This window comes from Leuresthes tenuis, unplaced genomic scaffold, assembly GCF_036924035.1.
Source record: "Leuresthes tenuis unplaced genomic scaffold, fLeuTen1.0.hap1 SCAF_6, whole genome shotgun sequence".
NCBI lineage: Eukaryota > Metazoa > Chordata > Actinopteri > Atheriniformes > Atherinopsidae > Leuresthes > Leuresthes tenuis.
Window position 1 is genome coordinate 7,626,914 of NW_027325360.1, and position 17,433 is coordinate 7,644,346.

Below are 17,433 nucleotides of genomic sequence, written 5' to 3' on the forward strand. Positions count from 1 at the left end.
CATCCAAATATGTGTCTTTTCGCAGAGATCTCACACCCTGTAATGGTGTCTCAGCTCCGTTTAACAAGCTTGAAAATGACCTTTGTCCTCTTTTATCTCTCAGTGACGTGTTAACAGTCAGACAAACTGCTGTGATATTTTATCTCCAGCAGATATTGCTGTCAGGACATGTTTCACAGGTGACCTTTTACTTCTGTTTGATGCAGAGAAACTGAACAGATGTTAAACTTAACTGCATTTGATTATTTTCATTTTCCTTGTTTTGTTTCATTTGAACACAGAAACTTTTTTTTCTATTTGTTGGCTACAAACATGAAAAATTTGAAAAGTTTGTGCTTCAGTCCTCCAGTGATCAGGAAACATTTCAACAGGTTGTTTCAAAGCTCACCTTCAACTAGTCGAGCAACATTTTTTTCTTCATGAGCTGTAACAGGAAACATGTTCTGCCATCATATCAGTGTGAATGTGCTGATGACGTCATATCATTTAGTTTATTGTGTTTAATAAGTAAGTGATTATTTCATTTGTATTTGCAGCATGTTTCATGTTAAACATTACACAGACTTTTCAGTTGTTATTCAGACTGCAGTATTTGGATGATTGCCACAGTGGTTCCTCCCTGTCTTTGTTCACAGAGGGACAGTTTTCAGTGGGACACACGCTGCTGTAAGTAGTGAAGCCAGTTGAGTGACTGCTGCTGGCATTTAATAAAGAAATTTACAGAGAGAACAACTGTAGCCCACATTTCAGGTCCAGTCTGTGAGACTGGAGAAAGCTATCCAGCAAGAAAACACAGTTACAGAAACACAACAAGACTGTAGAAAATGTTGTTCAAACAGGTTTTTAATAGGTTTAAATTCATGTAAATCATTTAATCAAACAGTTTCCAGACAAGTAATGAATCCCAGCTGATTGCTGCCCTGAACTTAAATGATCAACAGTGCTTGAACACACATTGATCAACAAAAAGGTTACTATGGGAACATTCAACATGACCCGTCTCTTATTGTGTCTCACAAGAAAATTACATCAAATACAAAGATTTATTCTCAAGGATTCGAATGTGTTGATCGGTAAATTAAAACAAGAACAATCTCATAAAATATAATAAAATATAGAAATATGTTTTGTGTAAGTTATTTGTTTTCCAGTTTCCTTCAAAAATCACCTTCAGATGCTTTTTAAAACCCACAAACAACCAAAGATATCAGTGAAAACACAAGTTCATCAGGTAAGAAAACAAAGTTTAAATGAACCCACTGGAACAAGCAGCAGCTCAGAAGTGGGAAAGATAAATGTTGCTGTGCACTCACTGAAACAGACGTCCACAATTTAGATGTTTAACTGCGAGACTGAGGAGAGAACAATGAAGCATTGAAATCATTTTTACAGCCAAACCTCCAAATGTTTCCTCTAATGTGAGCCTTTGCTGTTTTTATCTGGTCTTCTCTATAGTTTCTGATATTTAAATGACTTAAAGGAGCCACAAATTCATCAGAAAGAGTCCAATTGTTGCTCTGTTCAACACATTCGGACAAGTTCTTAGTCGCAGTCATTTGGAATGAACTTAGAGCAGAAACATAAACCGTCTCACATTATCAAGAAAGTTCTACAGATGATTTTCAGAGTCGACTAAACACAGGAATGCACTTTATGTTGTGGGCTGTTTGCTAAATGAATTGAATGTATAGAACACAGTATTCCCAGTTCAACAGTGATCTTCACTGACGCCAGATAAGTAAATAACAGCTTCATGAGGAAGTAAAGCGAGTTTTAAAACTCAAAGGATTCATATCAGTGATTCACTCTGAGACACTGAGATAAAGAAGCTGTTAAAGTAAAAATAAAAACATGATCAGAGAAGCTTTTCTGTGGGTGGATTTAACATTAAAGCCTTTTTTTTACTTCTCTGAACCCTATTGCTCAAACGTGATGTTTCACTTTTTAAAAAGATGTAAGAACTACATTTATGATTTAACATCTTTTGTTGGTGCTTTAAGGATACATTCTGTAAATTATACAAGCTGATTTTCTTTTATTGGACTTAACCAAACTATTAAGAGATCCTGATCATGATCATTAAAAAAAATACTTCTCTCAGATCTTATTTTTTACTCATTTTGATTTCAGAAGTTTTGGCATCACCAGCTTTTCCAATGCTGAAATATGGGAAGAGCTTCTCAGTGAAAGTGTCTCTGTAAGTGTAGATGTGAGTCTCGCCTTCAGAGTTGTAGAAGGACACCTCCCCCCTGTCATAGTCCAGCTGGACTCTGATCCTCTGGAGACTCTTCTTCACTGTGACAGTCTCACCAACACCATTAGTGTATTTTCCATCACCATGCAATAAACACCAGATTCCATATTTTGGTGAAGCAAACACCTCTCCCTTCCTGTCAACTGACTCTTTAACCAAACCCACATTCCAGTCAGGATGATCTCCCACCTCCACCTCCCAGCTGTGTTTCCCTGAGCTGAAGCCCTCAGAGCCAAAAACAGTGGTGGATTCAGTGTTTCTCTCTGGATTGTCAGGAAGCTGCCGCTTTAAGTCTCCATTTCTAACACTGGTCAGATCATCAGAGAGACAGAGACGGCCGTGTGCAGTGTTTGGATCCAGAATGACAGAACTGAAGTGGACCTTCTCCCTCATCTTCTCCCACACTCTGAAGGACAGGTTGCCCAGGTGTTTGGCCACATCTGGCAGCGCTCCTGAGAGCAGCTGTGGATCTGACAGTGAGCACTGGGCTCTGGCTCTGCTCTGAGTGGGTTTATAACTGCTGAGGAATGGCACGTTGTCTTTCTGCAGGTTTTCTTCAACAGCACAGATACTGTCTGACAGAGAGGAGATCTGCTCCTGAATCCTCTTCATCTCTCGGCTGACAGTCTTCCCCTTCTGCTCCTCTTCCTCCCTCAGAGCTGCCAGTCTGGACTCCTCTTCCTCTTTCAGGAACTGGTGGAGCTTGTTGAACTCTGCTCTGATCTGCCTCTCTGTGGACAACAGCTGCTTCTTGGAGTGTTGAATCACATCATCGTATGTTTTCTCCACTTGTTTGTATTTGTTCCTCTTGTCCTGCAGAGACTTTAAGTCAGATTTCAGCTGCTCCTTCAGGTCACCGACTGCTTGTTCTATAGGAACCACTTTGTGACTCTGGTGGAGAGAAAACTCACAGACAGGACACACAGCTCTCTGCTCGTCTTCACAGAACAATCTCGGCTCTTCTTGATGTTTACTACACACCACCATTAATTTATTTTCTCTTTGTTCTGTCTCAGATGATTTCACTCTGCCAGCAAAAGAATCAGCCAGTTCTTTCAGTGAAAAGTTCACCCGTGGAACATCCTTTGAGGATTTTCTTTTACAAATGGGACAGTTTTTGTTTCCAGCTTGTTGCCAGAATTTCTGCAGGCAGCTTGAACAGAAACTGTGGCTGCAGCTCAGAGACACAGGATCTCTGAAAGTCTCTGAACAAACATGGCAGCTCAAGAAACTTTCAAAAAGTTTCGTTTTCTCAGCCATTTCTGCTAACTACGATTAAAGAATAAAATCTATGATAAAAAAATATAGTCGTATCGACTTACAGTTCCCCTTTAGTCTGTTCTTCAGTACAGTTTCAGCTCTTTTATCGAACTTCGTCTCCGCCTGATCGATGCTGTTAATATTTCAGTTTCGTTTTTTAGTGTCATGGGTGGAGCTGATAGAAATAAAGTGACATTTGACAGAGACACCACTGGGTGGGGCTGTTTGATTATGAGGGAAAAGATCCAAGTACTTTTTTGCAGATGTTGTAGCATAATGTGATTCCATTTTAAATATATCTGTTGTAATTACTCGTTTTTAGTTAGAAATGTTAGCTTAGCTTAGAAGAAGCTAATAAAACACTTCAGACAAATCAAAAACTAAATGTGACATCTTTTGATAAAAATGACAGAATCAAACGACCATTCAGAAACAATTTAATATAATGAATAGTTTTAATCTGATTAGGTCCGAACTACTTTCTGGTTCTGTTGTAAATTTAAGCTAAATTCAGCTGCCACCGTCTGAAATCTAGCTTCACTGTTTACAAGCTGTTAAAACCACCAGGAGATGAGTATTTGACAGACAGTTACTTCAGCCTTCTTTGGAACAACATTTTATTGCATTAATAACTGTGCACAGTGTGTTAGCTGCACGTGTTTAACATTTCGGGCAATTCTGTTTGTAAAGGAAAAAAGATTTCTACTATTTAAAGAAAACAAAATTGAAAAACTTGTTGCACGTCAGAACCAGTCAGACCAGAGCCTGATTGAGAGAGTTACGACACTCTTTGAACTAACCAACACACGGTCACGTGGCTAACGAAGCCCTCAAAAGCTCCAAACAGCTCAGCTGTCAATTGGTTTGAACGGGATGCAGCACAAAAACGATTATTTTCCCCACCATTTTCAGTAAATTTTTAGCGATAATGTGCATTGATTACTACTCTGACTTTATTTTGTCAAAGCATTATTTTTGGGAGCAGCAGACACATTTATCACTGTTCTAAATTTTAGGAAGCGACACTGCAAACACATCATTGAATACATTTACAGATTCTATTTAGCGATGAAAAATAAAAGTTAGTTTATGCAATATATTCATCAATATAAGCATGTCTGCAGTGGATTATAATAAGGTTATACACACAGAGGAAAGCAGGCACAGGAGGTATAACACCCATTTTAAAGCTCTTTCTGTTGTTCTCTGCATGCCAACACGGGAATGCTATAACTTGTCCTCATATATACTTAAACATGTCAGTGGTTCAGTGCTCTGCTCAAGCTTACCTTCAGATCTACATCCTTCGACAAAGCAGCGATATTACCGTCTGTCCCCTGGATTTACTCCTATTGTCCCAAACACCCCATCTGTAGAAAATATCATTCAGACTGTCTGTTCTCTGCCTGGTGTCAGATGGAAAATTAGCTGAATGGCAAAGCTGAGATAGATAAGTTATTCTAAAGAAGCTTTAAACGACTTGGAGGTAAATATGTGGCTGTAGCTGCTTTGACTGATCAGCTGGGATTAATTCTTCTTTTCTGTATAAGACATAATTATTCAATATTTCATGTTTTGCTTTTAATTTGAACTGAATACATGTATCTGTAACCCTGTTTATTGTGCTTCAAGCCAGAAAACTAATGTGAAATATTAATTAACTGATTTAAATTTTGATCTAAATCAAACTTTTTCTGGATAAAACGATATTAAAAGAAAATATAAGTGTCAGTTCTGCAAAAAGAAGCAGCTTTAAACCAAACATTTTATGATACAAAGTCATCATGGAAAATGTATAATAAAACTTAATAAAGAAGTTATTTTACTGCTATTTATGTTGTTGAGTAGTTTAATCTGCAACAATGAACTGTATTTGATCAAATTAAAGGGTTTTCATTGTAGAATCCATCTGCTGACCCCACTGACAACAACAGAGAAACAATTCATTATCACAGGTGCAAAGTCATGCTGAAAAAAAGTGGCAACATGTGTTGCTTTGAAGGAATTAACTCATGTAATCAGAAGAAAATTAAATACACTTATTAAAAGGGAAACCTTTACAATTGTGGGTCATTTGTCTCTATAAACTGATAGTTTCATAGCTTTTTTCTTTCCCCCAAAGGTGATGAAGCTTTTCAAATTTCTAGCATTCAGGACAAACATCTAAGTTTTAGTCGTGTCTCCATCAGTAGTTTCCAGGATCCATTCTTTAAAATCCAACATTCAACTGACTGAACCTTGAAACAGGATGAAACAGCTTTACGGTCCAGTCCAACATCAGGCAAATGTTTCTGCTTTATTCCCCCTGTTCAGCTACAGATGTAGAGGTCCCCTGAAGATGTTCATGCTCAACTCATTCAAATGAGAGAGCACGCAGTACACAGCTCCAACCAGCTAGCAGCACAGCTGGAATTATCCTTGTATGATCACAGGACAGGTGGTTTGGGGATTTTATTTCTGAATGCTGGTAAACTCAACCTTTCTCTATTTTCTCAGCTTTTTAAATGCATATAACTATTTTTGTCTCAAGAGGATATAATGAAAATGATTATGATGATGAGGATTATTGCATTAATGACTGTGGCACTAAGGATGACTATGAGGAAGTCCACTTTGATGATGGCTGTGGCTGCAGCTCAGAGACACAGGATCTCTGAAAGTCTCTGAACAAACATGGCAGCTCAAGAAACTTTCAACAACAGCAATTTTCTCAGCCATTTCTACTGACTGATATTCAAAAATATTTAACAATCACAAAAAAATAGTCGTATCGACTTACAGTTCCCCTTTAGTCTGTTCTTCAGTACAGTTTCAGCTCTTTTATCGAACTTCGTCTCCGCCTGATCGATGCTGTTAATATTTCAGTTTCGTTTTTTAGTGTCATGGGTGGAGCTGATAGAAATAAAGTGACATTTGACAGATACACCACTGGGTGGGGCTGTTTGATTATGAGGGAAAAGATCCAAGTACTTTTTTGCAGATGTTGTAGCATAATCTGATTCCATTTTAAATATATCTGTTGTAATTACTCGTTTTTAGTTAGAAATGTTAACTTAGCTTAGAAGAAGCTAATAAAACACTTCAGACAAATCAAAAACTAAATGTGACATCTTTTGATAAAAATGACAGAATCAAACGACCATTCAGAAACAATTTAATATAATGAATAGTTTTAATCTGATTAGGTCCGAACTACTTTCTGGTTCTGTTGTAAATTTAAGCTAAATTCAGCTGCCACCGTCTGAAATCTAGCTTCACTGTTTACAAGCTGTTAAAACCACCAGGAGATGAGTATTTGACAGACAGTTACTTCAGCCTTCTTTGGAACAACATTTTATTGCATTAATAACTGTGCACAGTGTGTTAGCTGCACGTGTTTAACATTTCGGGCAATTCTGTTTGTAAAGGAAAAAAGATTTCTACTATTTAAAGAAAACAAAATTGAAAAACTTGTTGCACGTCAGAACCAGTCAGACCAGAGCCTGATTGAGAGAGTTACGACACTCTTTGAACTAACCAACACACGGTCACGTGGCTAACGAAGCCCTCAAAAGCTCCAAACAGCTCAGCTGTCAATTGGTTTGAACGGGATGCAGCACAAAAACGATTATTTTCCCCACCATTTTCAGTAAATTTTTAGCGATAATGTGCATTGATTACTACTCTGACTTTATTTTGTCAAAGCATTATTTTTGGGAGCAGCAGACACATTTATCACTGTTCTAAATTTTAGGAAGCGACACTGCAAACACATCATTGAATACATTTACAGATTCTATTTAGCGATGAAAAATAAAAGTTAGTTTATGCAATATATTCATCAATATAAGCATGTCTGCAGTGGATTATAATAAGGTTATACACACAGAGGAAAGCAGGCACAGGAGGTATAACACCCATTTTAAAGCTCTTTCTGTTGTTCTCTGCATGCCAACACGGGAATGCTATAACTTGTCCTCATATATACTTAAACATGTCAGTGGTTCAGTGCTCTGCTCAAGCTTACCTTCAGATCTACATCCTTCGACAAAGCAGCGATATTACCGTCTGTCCCCTGGATTTACTCCTATTGTCCCAAACACCCCATCTGTAGAAAATATCATTCAGACTGTCTGTTCTCTGCCTGGTGTCAGATGGAAAATTAGCTGAATGGCAAAGCTGAGATAGATAAGTTATTCTAAAGAAGCTTTAAACGACTTGGAGGTAAATATGTGGCTGTAGCTGCTTTGACTGATCAGCTGGGATTAATTCTTCTTTTCTGTATAAGACATAATTATTCAATATTTCATGTTTTGCTTTTAATTTGAACTGAATACATGTATCTGTAACCCTGTTTATTGTGCTTCAAGCCAGAAAACTAATGTGAAATATTAATTAACTGATTTAAATTTTGATCTAAATCAAACTTTTTCTGGATAAAACGATATTAAAAGAAAATATAAGTGTCAGTTCTGCAAAAAGAAGCAGCTTTAAACCAAACATTTTATGATACAAAGTCATCATGGAAAATGTATAATAAAACTTAATAAAGAAGTTATTTTACTGCTATTTATGTTGTTGAGTAGTTTAATCTGCAACAATGAACTGTATTTGATCAAATTAAAGGGTTTTCATTGTAGAATCCATCTGCTGACCCCACTGACAACAACAGAGAAACAATTCATTATCACAGGTGCAAAGTCATGCTGAAAAAAAGTGGCAACATGTGTTGCTTTGAAGGAATTAACTCATGTAATCAGAAGAAAATTAAATACACTTATTAAAAGGGAAACCTTTACAATTGTGGGTCATTTGTCTCTATAAACTGATAGTTTCATAGCTTTTTTCTTTCCCCCAAAGGTGATGAAGCTTTTCAAATTTCTAGCATTCAGGACAAACATCTAAGTTTTAGTCGTGTCTCCATCAGTAGTTTCCAGGATCCATTCTTTAAAATCCAACATTCAACTGACTGAACCTTGAAACAGGATGAAACAGCTTTACGGTCCAGTCCAACATCAGGCAAATGTTTCTGCTTTATTCCCCCTGTTCAGCTACAGATGTAGAGGTCCCCTGAAGATGTTCATGCTCAACTCATTCAAATGAGAGAGCACGCAGTACACAGCTCCAACCAGCTAGCAGCACAGCTGGAATTATCCTTGTATGATCACAGGACAGGTGGTTTGGGGATTTTATTTCTGAATGCTGGTAAACTCAACCTTTCTCTATTTTCTCAGCTTTTTAAATGCATATAACTATTTTTGTCTCCAGAGGATATAATGAAAATGATTATGATGATGAGGATTATTGCATTAATGACTGTGGCACTAAGGATGACTATGAGGAAGTCCACTTTGATGATTGGCTGTGGCTGCAGCTCAGAGACACAGGATCTCTGAAAGTCTCTGAACAAACATGGCAGCTCAAATAACTTTCAAAAAGATCACTTTTCTCAGCCATTTTCTTCTGAACTTTTTTTTTAGTCAGAGGACTCACCAAATTCTCCACCCTGTCAGTTAAATTCCTTGAAATGTGTTTTTCAGCAGAGATCTCACACCCTGTAATGGTGTCTCAACTCCGTTTAACAATCTTGAAAATGACCTTTGTCCTCTTTTATCTCTCAGTGACGTGTTAACAGTCAGACAAACTGCTGTGATATTTTATCTCCAGCAGATATTGCTGTCAGGACATGTTTCACAGGTGACCTTTTACTTCTGTTTGATGCAGAGAAACTGAACAGATGTTAAACTTAACTGCATTTGATTATTTTCATTTTCCTTGTTTTGTTTCATTTGAACACAGAAACTTTTTTTCTATTTGTTGGCTACAAACATGAAAAATTTGAAAAGTTTGTGCTTCAGTCCTCCAGTGATCAGGAAACATTTCAACAGGTTGTTTCAAAGCTCACCTTCAACTAGTCGAGCAACATTTTTTTCTTCATGAGCTGTAACAGGAAACATGTTCTGCCATCATATCAGTGTGAATGTGCTGATGACGTCATATCATTTAGTTTATTGTGTTTAATAAGTAAGTGATTATTTCATTCGTAGCTGCAGCACCTTCATGTTAAACATTACACAGACTTTTCAGTTGTTATTCAGACTGCAGTATTTGGATGATTGCCACAGTGGTTCCTCCCTGTCTTTGTTCACAGAGGGACAGTTTTCAGTGGGACACACGCTGCTGTAAGTAGTGAAGCCAGTTGAGTGACTGCTGCTGGCATTTACTAAAGAAATTTACAGAGAGAACAACTGTAGCCCACATTTCAGGCCCAGCCTGTGAGACCGGAGAAAGCTATCCAGCAAGAAAACACAGTTACAGAAACACAACAAGACTGTAGAAAATGTTGTTCAAACTGGTTTTTATTAGGTTTAAATTCATGTAAATCATTTAATCAAACAGTTTCCAGACAAGTAATGAATCCCAGCTGATTGCTGCCCTGAACTTAAATGATCAACAGTGCTTGAACACACATTGATCAACAAAAAGGTTACTATGGGAACATTCAACATGACCCGTCTCTTATTGTGTCTCACAAGAAAATTACATCAAATACAAAGATTTATTCTCAAGGATTCGAATGTGTTGATCGGTAAATTCAAACAAGAACAATCTCATAAAATATAATAAAATATAGAAATATGTTTTGTGTAAGTTATTTGTTTTCCAGTTTCCTTCAAAAATCACCTTCAGATGCTTTTTAAAACCACAAACAACCAAAGATATCAGTGAAAACACAAGTTCATCAGGTAAGAAAACAAAGTTTAAATGAACCCACTGGAACAAGCAGCAGCTCAGAAGTGGGAAAGATAAATGTTGCTGTGCACTCACTGAAACAGACGTCCACAATTTAGATGTTTAACTGCGAGACTGAGGAGAGAACAATGAAGCATTGAAATCATTTTTACAGCCAAACCTCCAAATGTTTCCTCTAATGTGAGCCTTTGCTGTTTTTATCTGGTCTTCTTTATAGTTTCTGATATTTAAATGACTTAAAGGAGCCACAAATTCATCAGAAAGAGTCCAATTGTTGCTCTGTTCAACACATTCGGACAAGTTCTTAGTCGCAGTCATTTGGAATGAACTTAGAGCAGAAACATAAACCGTCTCACATTATCAAGAAAGTTCTACAGATGATTTTCAGAGTCGACTAAACACAGGAATGCACTTTATGTTGTGGGCTGTTTGCTAAATGAACTGAATTTATAGAACACGGTATTCCCAGTTCAACAGTGATCTTCACTGACGCCAGATAAGTAAATAACAGCTTCATGAGGAAGTAAAGCGAGTATTAAAACTCAAAGGATTTATGTCAGTGATTCACTCTGAGACACTGAGATAAAGAAGCTGTTAAAGTAAAAATAAAAACATGATCAGAGAAGCTTTTCTGTGGGTGGATTTAACATTAAAGCCTTTTTTTACTTCTCTGAACACTTTTGCTCAAACGTGATGTTTCACTTTTTAAAAAGATGTAAGAACTACATTTATGATTTAACATCTTTTGTTGGTGCTTTAAGGATACATTCTGTAAATTATACAAGCTGATTTTCTTTTATTGGACTTAACCAAACTATTAAGAGATCCTGATCATGATCATTAAAAAAAATACTTCTCTCAGATCTTATTTTTTACTTATTTTGATTTCAGAAGTTTTGGCATCACCAGCTTCTCCAATGCTGAAATATGGGAAGAGTTTCTCAGTGAAAGTGTCTCTGTAAGTGTAGATGTGAGTCTCGCCTTCAGAGTTGTAGAAGGACACCTCCCCCCTGTCATAGTCCAGCTGGACTCTGATCCTCTGGAGACTCTTCTTCACTGTGACAGTCTTACCAACACCATTAGTGTATTTTCCATCACCATGCAATAAACACCAGATTCCATATTTTGGTGAAGCTTGTCTCTTTCCCTTCCTGTCAACTGACTCTTTAACCAAACCGACATTCCATTGAGGATGATCTCCCACCTCCACCTCCCAGCTGTGTTTCCCTGAGCTGAAGCCCTCAGAGCCAAAAACAGTGGTGGATTCAGTGTTTCTCTCTGGATTGTCAGGAAGCTGCTGCTTTAAGTCTCCATTTCTCACACTGGTCAGATCATCAGAGAGACAGAGACGGCCGTGTGCAGTGTTTGGATCCAGAATGACAGGACTGAAGTGGACCTTCTCCCTCATCTTCTCCCACACTCTGAAGGACAGGTTGCCCAGGTGTTTGGCCACATCTGGCAGCGCTCCTGAGAGCAGCTGTGGATCTGACAGTGAGCACTGGGCTCTGGCTCTGCTCTGAGTGGGTTTATAACTGCTGAGGAATGGCACGTTGTCTTTCTGCAGGTCTTCTTCAACAGCACAGATACTGTCTGACAGAGAGGAGATCTGCTCCTGAATCCTCTTCATCTCTCGGCTGACAGTCTTCCCCTTCTGCTCCTCTTCCTCCCTCAGAGCTGCCAGTCTGGACTCCTCTTCCTCTTTCAGGAACTGGTGGAGCTTGTTGAACTCTGCTCTGATCTGCCTCTCTGTGGACAACAGCTGCTTCTTGGAGTGTTGAATCACATCATCGTATGTTTTCTCCACTTGTTTGTATTTGTTCCTCTTGTCCTGCAGAGACTTTAAGTCAGATTTCAGCTGCTCCTTCAGGTCACCGACTGCTTGTTCTATAGGAACCACTTTGTGACTCTGGTGGAGAGAAAACTCACAGACAGGACACACAGCTCTCTGCTCGTCTTCACAGAACAATCTCGGCTCCTCTTGATGTTTACTACACACCACCATTAATTTATTTTCTCTTTGTTCTGCCTCAGATAATTTCACTCTGCCAGCAAAAGAGTCAGCCAGTTCTTTCAGTGAAAAGTTCACCCGTGGATGATCCTTTGAGGATTTTCTCTTGCAAATGGGACAGTTTTTGTTTCCAGCTTGTTCCCAGAATTTCTGCAGGCAGCTTGAACAGAAGCTGTGGCTGCAGCTCAGAGACACAGGATCTCTGAAAGTCTCTGAACAAACATGGCAGCTCAAATAACTTCCAACAAGAGCAATTTTCTCAGCCATTTCTACTGACTGATATTCAAAAATATTTAACAATCACAAAACATAGTCGTAACGACTTACAGTTTAGACTTTAGACTTTAGTCTGTTCTTCAGTACAGTTTCAGCTCTTTTATCGAACTTCGTCTCCGCCTGATCGATGCTGTTAATATTTCAGTTTCGTTTTTTAGTGTCATGGGTGGAGCTGATAGAAATAAACTGACATTTGACAGAGACACCACTGGGTGGGGCTGTTTGATTATGAGGGAAAGACTAAAAATCTAAATACTTTTTGTTACAGATGTTGCAGCATAATCTGATTACATTTAAAATTATGTTGTAAATACTCGTTTTATGTTAGCAATGTTAGCTTAGCTTAGAAGAAGCTAAGAAAACACTTCAGATTAATCAAAAGCAGCATTTTTACATCTTTTGTTAAAAATTATAGAATCAAGCGACCATTCAGAAACAATTGAATATCGTGAATAGTTTTAATCTGATTACATCCTAACTACTTTCTGGTTCTGTTGTAAATTGAAGCTAAATTCAGCTGCCACCGTCTGAAATCTAGCTTCACTGTTTACAAGCTGTTAAAACCACCAGAAGATGAGTATTTGACAGACAGATACTTCTGTACACAGTGTGTTAGCTGCACATTTTTAACATTTCAGGTCATTCTGTCAATAAAGGCAAAAAGATTTCTACTTTTTCAGGAAAACACAATTGAAAAACAAGTGAGACTTCCCTGAGTGAAGTACATTGTTAACACATTGTTAACTACAGCAACAGTGTTTAAGTGTTGAAATGATTCTACCTTCATAATTAAGAGGAAATCAATCTGAACATTAGAGACAGAAAGACTGAAGGTGAATTTAGATTCAAACAAGGTTATATTGTTAGTCATTTGTCTCTAATTTGAGATTTAGCTATTTTTTTTCCTCCTTGTGATGAAGCTTTTCAAATTTCTAGCATTCAGGACAAACATCTAAGTTTTAGTCATATCTCCATTAGTAGTTTCCAGCGACTGCCTTTTGTTCGAAGCTAAGAGAATATGAGGAGCTTGTTGTCCATCAGCATCGAGAGCAGCTGCTAAGTAAAGTGTCCTTTAGAATTCAAAGACTTTGCATAAGTCAAAACTGTAATTTTTTTTTGGACATACACTCTTTTTTGAGTAAAACACATTCGTGCAATTTCAGCATAAACTGAAAAGCAGGAAAAAAAATTGTATTTATATCTGTTTTTAGCTTGAATTCAGTCCATCACATGGCCACACAGAGACAAACAACCACACAAGCACTCCTAAGGACAATTTAGAGACAACAATTAGCCTTACTCGCATGCTTTGCATGGTGGGAGGAAGCTGGAGTACCCAGAGAATCCACGCATACACATGGAGAACATGCAAACTCTACACAGAAAGGCCCAAAGTGGGAACTGAGCCTGGAACTCTCTTGCTGAGACAACGGTGCTAACCACCACACCACTGTACAGCCCGACTAATCAACATATTAATCAGAAATTGTTCTTAGCTTTAGGAGCCCAGTGGGTTTCTTCAAATTCTTACAATGTGTATGATTTAAAGTATCACATACAAAATCTGGTCATACGGACAGTACAAACACATTCACAAATTTAGCAAGAATGCTTCAAATACCTAAATTTTCATTTACGTTTTGGCACCTAATTCTATACCCATTGTATATTTACAACAAAAACTAATTGAGTCCCATGATGACAAACAATGACAATTAAAAAAGATTTGAGGTTAATTTTCCCCCAGAGTCTCCCAGAATTCAGAGAAATTTAAGTTTGGCTTATTGTGATTTCAAAAGTATTGGAACAGCTGCTTCTTGGAGTGTTGAATCATATCATTGTATGTTCCCTCCACTTGTTTGTATTTGTGCCTCTTGTCCTGCTGAGACTTGCAGCTCAAAGAACTTTCAGGAGGAGCTATTTTCTCAGCCATTTCCTCTAATATACGAGTTACTTTTTAGCCCTTAAACTCACTGAATATCTGTGCCCTCTACTTTCTGCAGCCCGATGGCACTTGGCATTTGCTTTATTTCAAAACTTCCCATGAAGTGACCAATTGTTCCTTGACAAAAAGTTGCACTCAATTAATTAAACTTTTTAATGCCTTTTTAATACCACATTATATCAACTTTTATTGCATGCCAACTAATGTGTTTTATGCTAAAAGTATTCCACCAGGAAAACAGAAAAGTGTTTTATTTGTGCAAGGAAACATGACAACAGAACAATGAAAATAAAAAAAAGAAGTTCCACCACTCTGAGAAACCGTTTGCTCTTCAAATACTAAAGCATATCAAATAAATATTCAACTTGTATTTTACAAAAAATTAAATGAAGACCCAAACGCAAAATTCATAAAAATGCATAAAAAAGCTGATGGGGTCATTGAACATGACTGCTGAATAACCCTGTTCCCTCAGCTTGCATCATGCCAGTTTCACCAGTCTCTCACTGGCCTCCCACAGTTTTTTCGCCACACCGGCGTCCCGTGCAAAAGGTCGCAAAGTGGCGGGTCGGCAGTCGGCGAAGTAACCCCCGCTGTGCTTGGCAGCTTCATCTGACACAGCGGTGTAGATGACAGTCTGGGCTCCGATCTCACATGGCACAAAAAACATCCACATGACCACCTGCATCAGCATCCGGAACAGGAAGGAGAAGTGGCACGTCCAGCCACTCTGGACAAAACCTGGTGTCACATATGCAGAGTGATAATCAAACCGTCAAAAATACTCTATGTACACTTATCTAAACCAAGTCTGGTTAACTGTGTAACAATGAAAGGCAAACACATACATCCATATCATTAGCTGTCCTTCAATCTTTTCTGTAACAGAAGCCTTTAGATTTAAGCTGAGGGTCATTTAAAAAAAGTCTCACCAGGGTGCACAGCGTAGGAAGTCACTCCTTTCCCTTCTGTGATGCGGGCCAGCTCCTGGCTGAAGTAGATGTTGGCCAGCTTACTGCGGCAGTAGGTGAAGAAGGGAAGCAGGTTGTAGTTGAGGTCCTGGAAGTCCAGTTTCTGGTATTTGTAGCTGGAGCATGTGAGCGTGATTACCCGGCTGGGGGCACATTCCTTCAGTCGAGGCAGAAGCAGATTGGTCAGAAGGAAGTGACCTAAGTGGTTGACACCAAAACACGTGCTGAAGCCGTCATCCGTCCAGTCGAGAATACTGGGCATTCCTGAGGACGCAACAAGAGGGGAGATAAAGATGTCAAATACAAAGAGGTGGAAGAAGCTTCAAGCTGCTGATGCTTGCCTTTACATACCCCGATGGTGACATTGCAACAATTTGGTTTGTCATTTCTAGACAGGGTTCAGAGTCTGTCTTTTGATATATAGCTTCAGTCAAACATGTTGTTCAGTCTTATTTTTTTCACAGCTTAAAAAATAAAAAAGGCTATTTTCTTTTAATGGATGACTTAAAAAAAAAAAAAAGTTGTCAGTTTTTATCTTGACAGCAGTAGTTCACTATACTCAGGTATCAGTCAGGGCTCTCTCTGTTGTCTTAACCAGTTGAAAACACTGCAGCCAGAGTCACGACTGTGACAAAGAGACATGAACACATCACTCAGGTGCTCGCCTCCCTGCAATGGCCTCCTGTTAGACTTCATGATGATTTTAAAATCTTACTTAAAATTTCACGTTCAAAGCCTTAAATGGCCTTGACCCCAAATACATCTCAGTCTTGTTGACCTGGTATGCTCCCTTCTGACCACTGAGGTCCATTGAGATCCAAAGATACTGCTGACTATTCCCAGATCACAGCATGTTTTATATTTATATATATATATATATATATATATATATATATATATATATAGCACTCACTAAAGATATATATATATATGTATTAATGTATGTTGTAGACATATATGTATAACGTACAAATACATTTTTCATTTAGTAGAGGAAATTGTTTATATTTCGAAAATTACGCCGTTATTTAAAAAGTTCTCAAAATACCAAGAGATTTCGATTTTGTAACAGAGACTGACACACCCACCTGCATTATTGATCAAGATGTCAAGCCTCTTCTCTCTCTGGAGAAAGTTCTTACAGAATTCCCTCACAGAGCGCAGGTTGGCCAAATCCAGCTCCATGTGGCCAACGTTGAGACTGTGACTCTTGAACTTGACCTCTCTTACAGCTTTCTCTGCCTTTTCAGGGTCTCTGCAAGCAATGATAACACGGGCCCCTCTCATTGCCAGGGCAACAGCTGTCTCTTTGCCAATACCAGAATTTCCACCTAGGACAAAAAATAAATAAACAGCACAGTTTAAATGCTGATGTGAGGCTTATGACTTGAAAAAGACAGAAACAGTTTAGTTTGCAATGATCTGATCACCTGGCAGTGGTGTTTAGATCAAATGTCATTCAGCAATTCAAGTCAGGCTCGGAATTAAAACCACATCAAGTCTATTTGTTGTAAAAATAAAATACCATTACCTGTAATTAAAACCGTTTTACCATCAAGTCTTTTCAGGTCCGTAAAATATCTCCTCTTTTTCATCCATTTCAAAACAAAAAAGAAAACTAAAGATGCGATAATCGTGTAGAGAAAATACATTTCCCTCGACTTCCAAAACTGATGCAAGCAGCTTGTGATGCTACTGGATATGCTAGCCGCTTAGCTTGCTAGCGGATTGTCAAAAAATGGCATATTATCCCCTTTATTCATTACAAGAACATTCTGGTCCTTGTAGCGGTAAATCACTGTGGAGTGATTCAACACTGTAAATTACATATATATCATTAATATACAGGTGACAATTCCCTGCAATTCATTGTCGAGTTGTTTCCCAGGGAGTAGCGAAGTGCTCATGCGCTAAATGTCAAAGTCTCGCGAGAGTATATGATCTCTATTTCCTTCATGAATTAAAGTAGACGTTGACCGTTAAGTTA

General features: G+C 38.2%; 3 protein-coding genes across 3 annotated transcripts; all 3 read right to left on the minus strand.

Moving 5' to 3' along the window:
- Positions 1 to 827: 827 nt before the first annotated feature.
- LOC140309504 (nuclear factor 7, ovary-like) lies at positions 828 to 3,667 on the minus strand. The gene has a single exon (XM_072387395.1). The coding sequence runs from the start codon at positions 3,512 to 3,514 to the stop codon at positions 2,105 to 2,107; it is 1,410 nt and encodes a 469-aa protein (XP_072243496.1). The 5' UTR covers positions 3,515 to 3,667; the 3' UTR covers positions 828 to 2,104.
- Positions 3,668 to 10,199: 6,532 nt separating this feature from the next.
- Positions 10,200 to 12,541, minus strand: LOC140309505 (nuclear factor 7, ovary-like). Its single transcript, XM_072387396.1, has one exon. The coding sequence runs from the start codon at positions 12,519 to 12,521 to the stop codon at positions 11,112 to 11,114; it is 1,410 nt and encodes a 469-aa protein (XP_072243497.1). The 5' UTR covers positions 12,522 to 12,541; the 3' UTR covers positions 10,200 to 11,111.
- Positions 12,542 to 14,711: 2,170 nt separating this feature from the next.
- On the minus strand, positions 14,712 to 17,372 carry LOC140309508 (retinol dehydrogenase 14). Its single transcript, XM_072387400.1, has 4 exons — positions 16,978 to 17,372; positions 16,535 to 16,777; positions 15,408 to 15,710; positions 14,712 to 15,216 (listed from the first exon to the last, which is right to left on the minus strand). Exons 1-4 carry the CDS (start codon positions 17,096 to 17,098, stop codon positions 14,957 to 14,959), a joined length of 927 nt encoding a protein of 308 aa, XP_072243501.1. The 5' UTR covers positions 17,099 to 17,372; the 3' UTR covers positions 14,712 to 14,956.
- Positions 17,373 to 17,433: the final 61 nt, after the last annotated feature.

Bases quoted from the DNA above. Each gene is read 5' to 3' on its own strand.
- LOC140309508 (XM_072387400.1), bottom strand. From the start codon at position 17,098: ATGTATTTTCTCTACACGATTATCGCATCTTTAGTTTTCTTTTTTGTT. The intron at 15,711-16,534 runs GTGGGTGTGTCA...TTGCGTCCTCAG, and splicing joins CATCTTGATCAATAATGCAG to GAATGCCCAGTATTCTCGAC. The intron at 15,217-15,407 runs GTGAGACTTTTT...ATGTGACACCAG, and splicing joins TTCCTACGCTGTGCACCCTG to GTTTTGTCCAGAGTGGCTGG.
- LOC140309505 (XM_072387396.1), bottom strand. From the start codon at position 12,521: ATGGCTGAGAAAATTGCTCTTGTTGGAAGTTATTTGAGCTGCCATGTT.
- LOC140309504 (XM_072387395.1), bottom strand. From the start codon at position 3,514: ATGGCTGAGAAAACGAAACTTTTTGAAAGTTTCTTGAGCTGCCATGTT.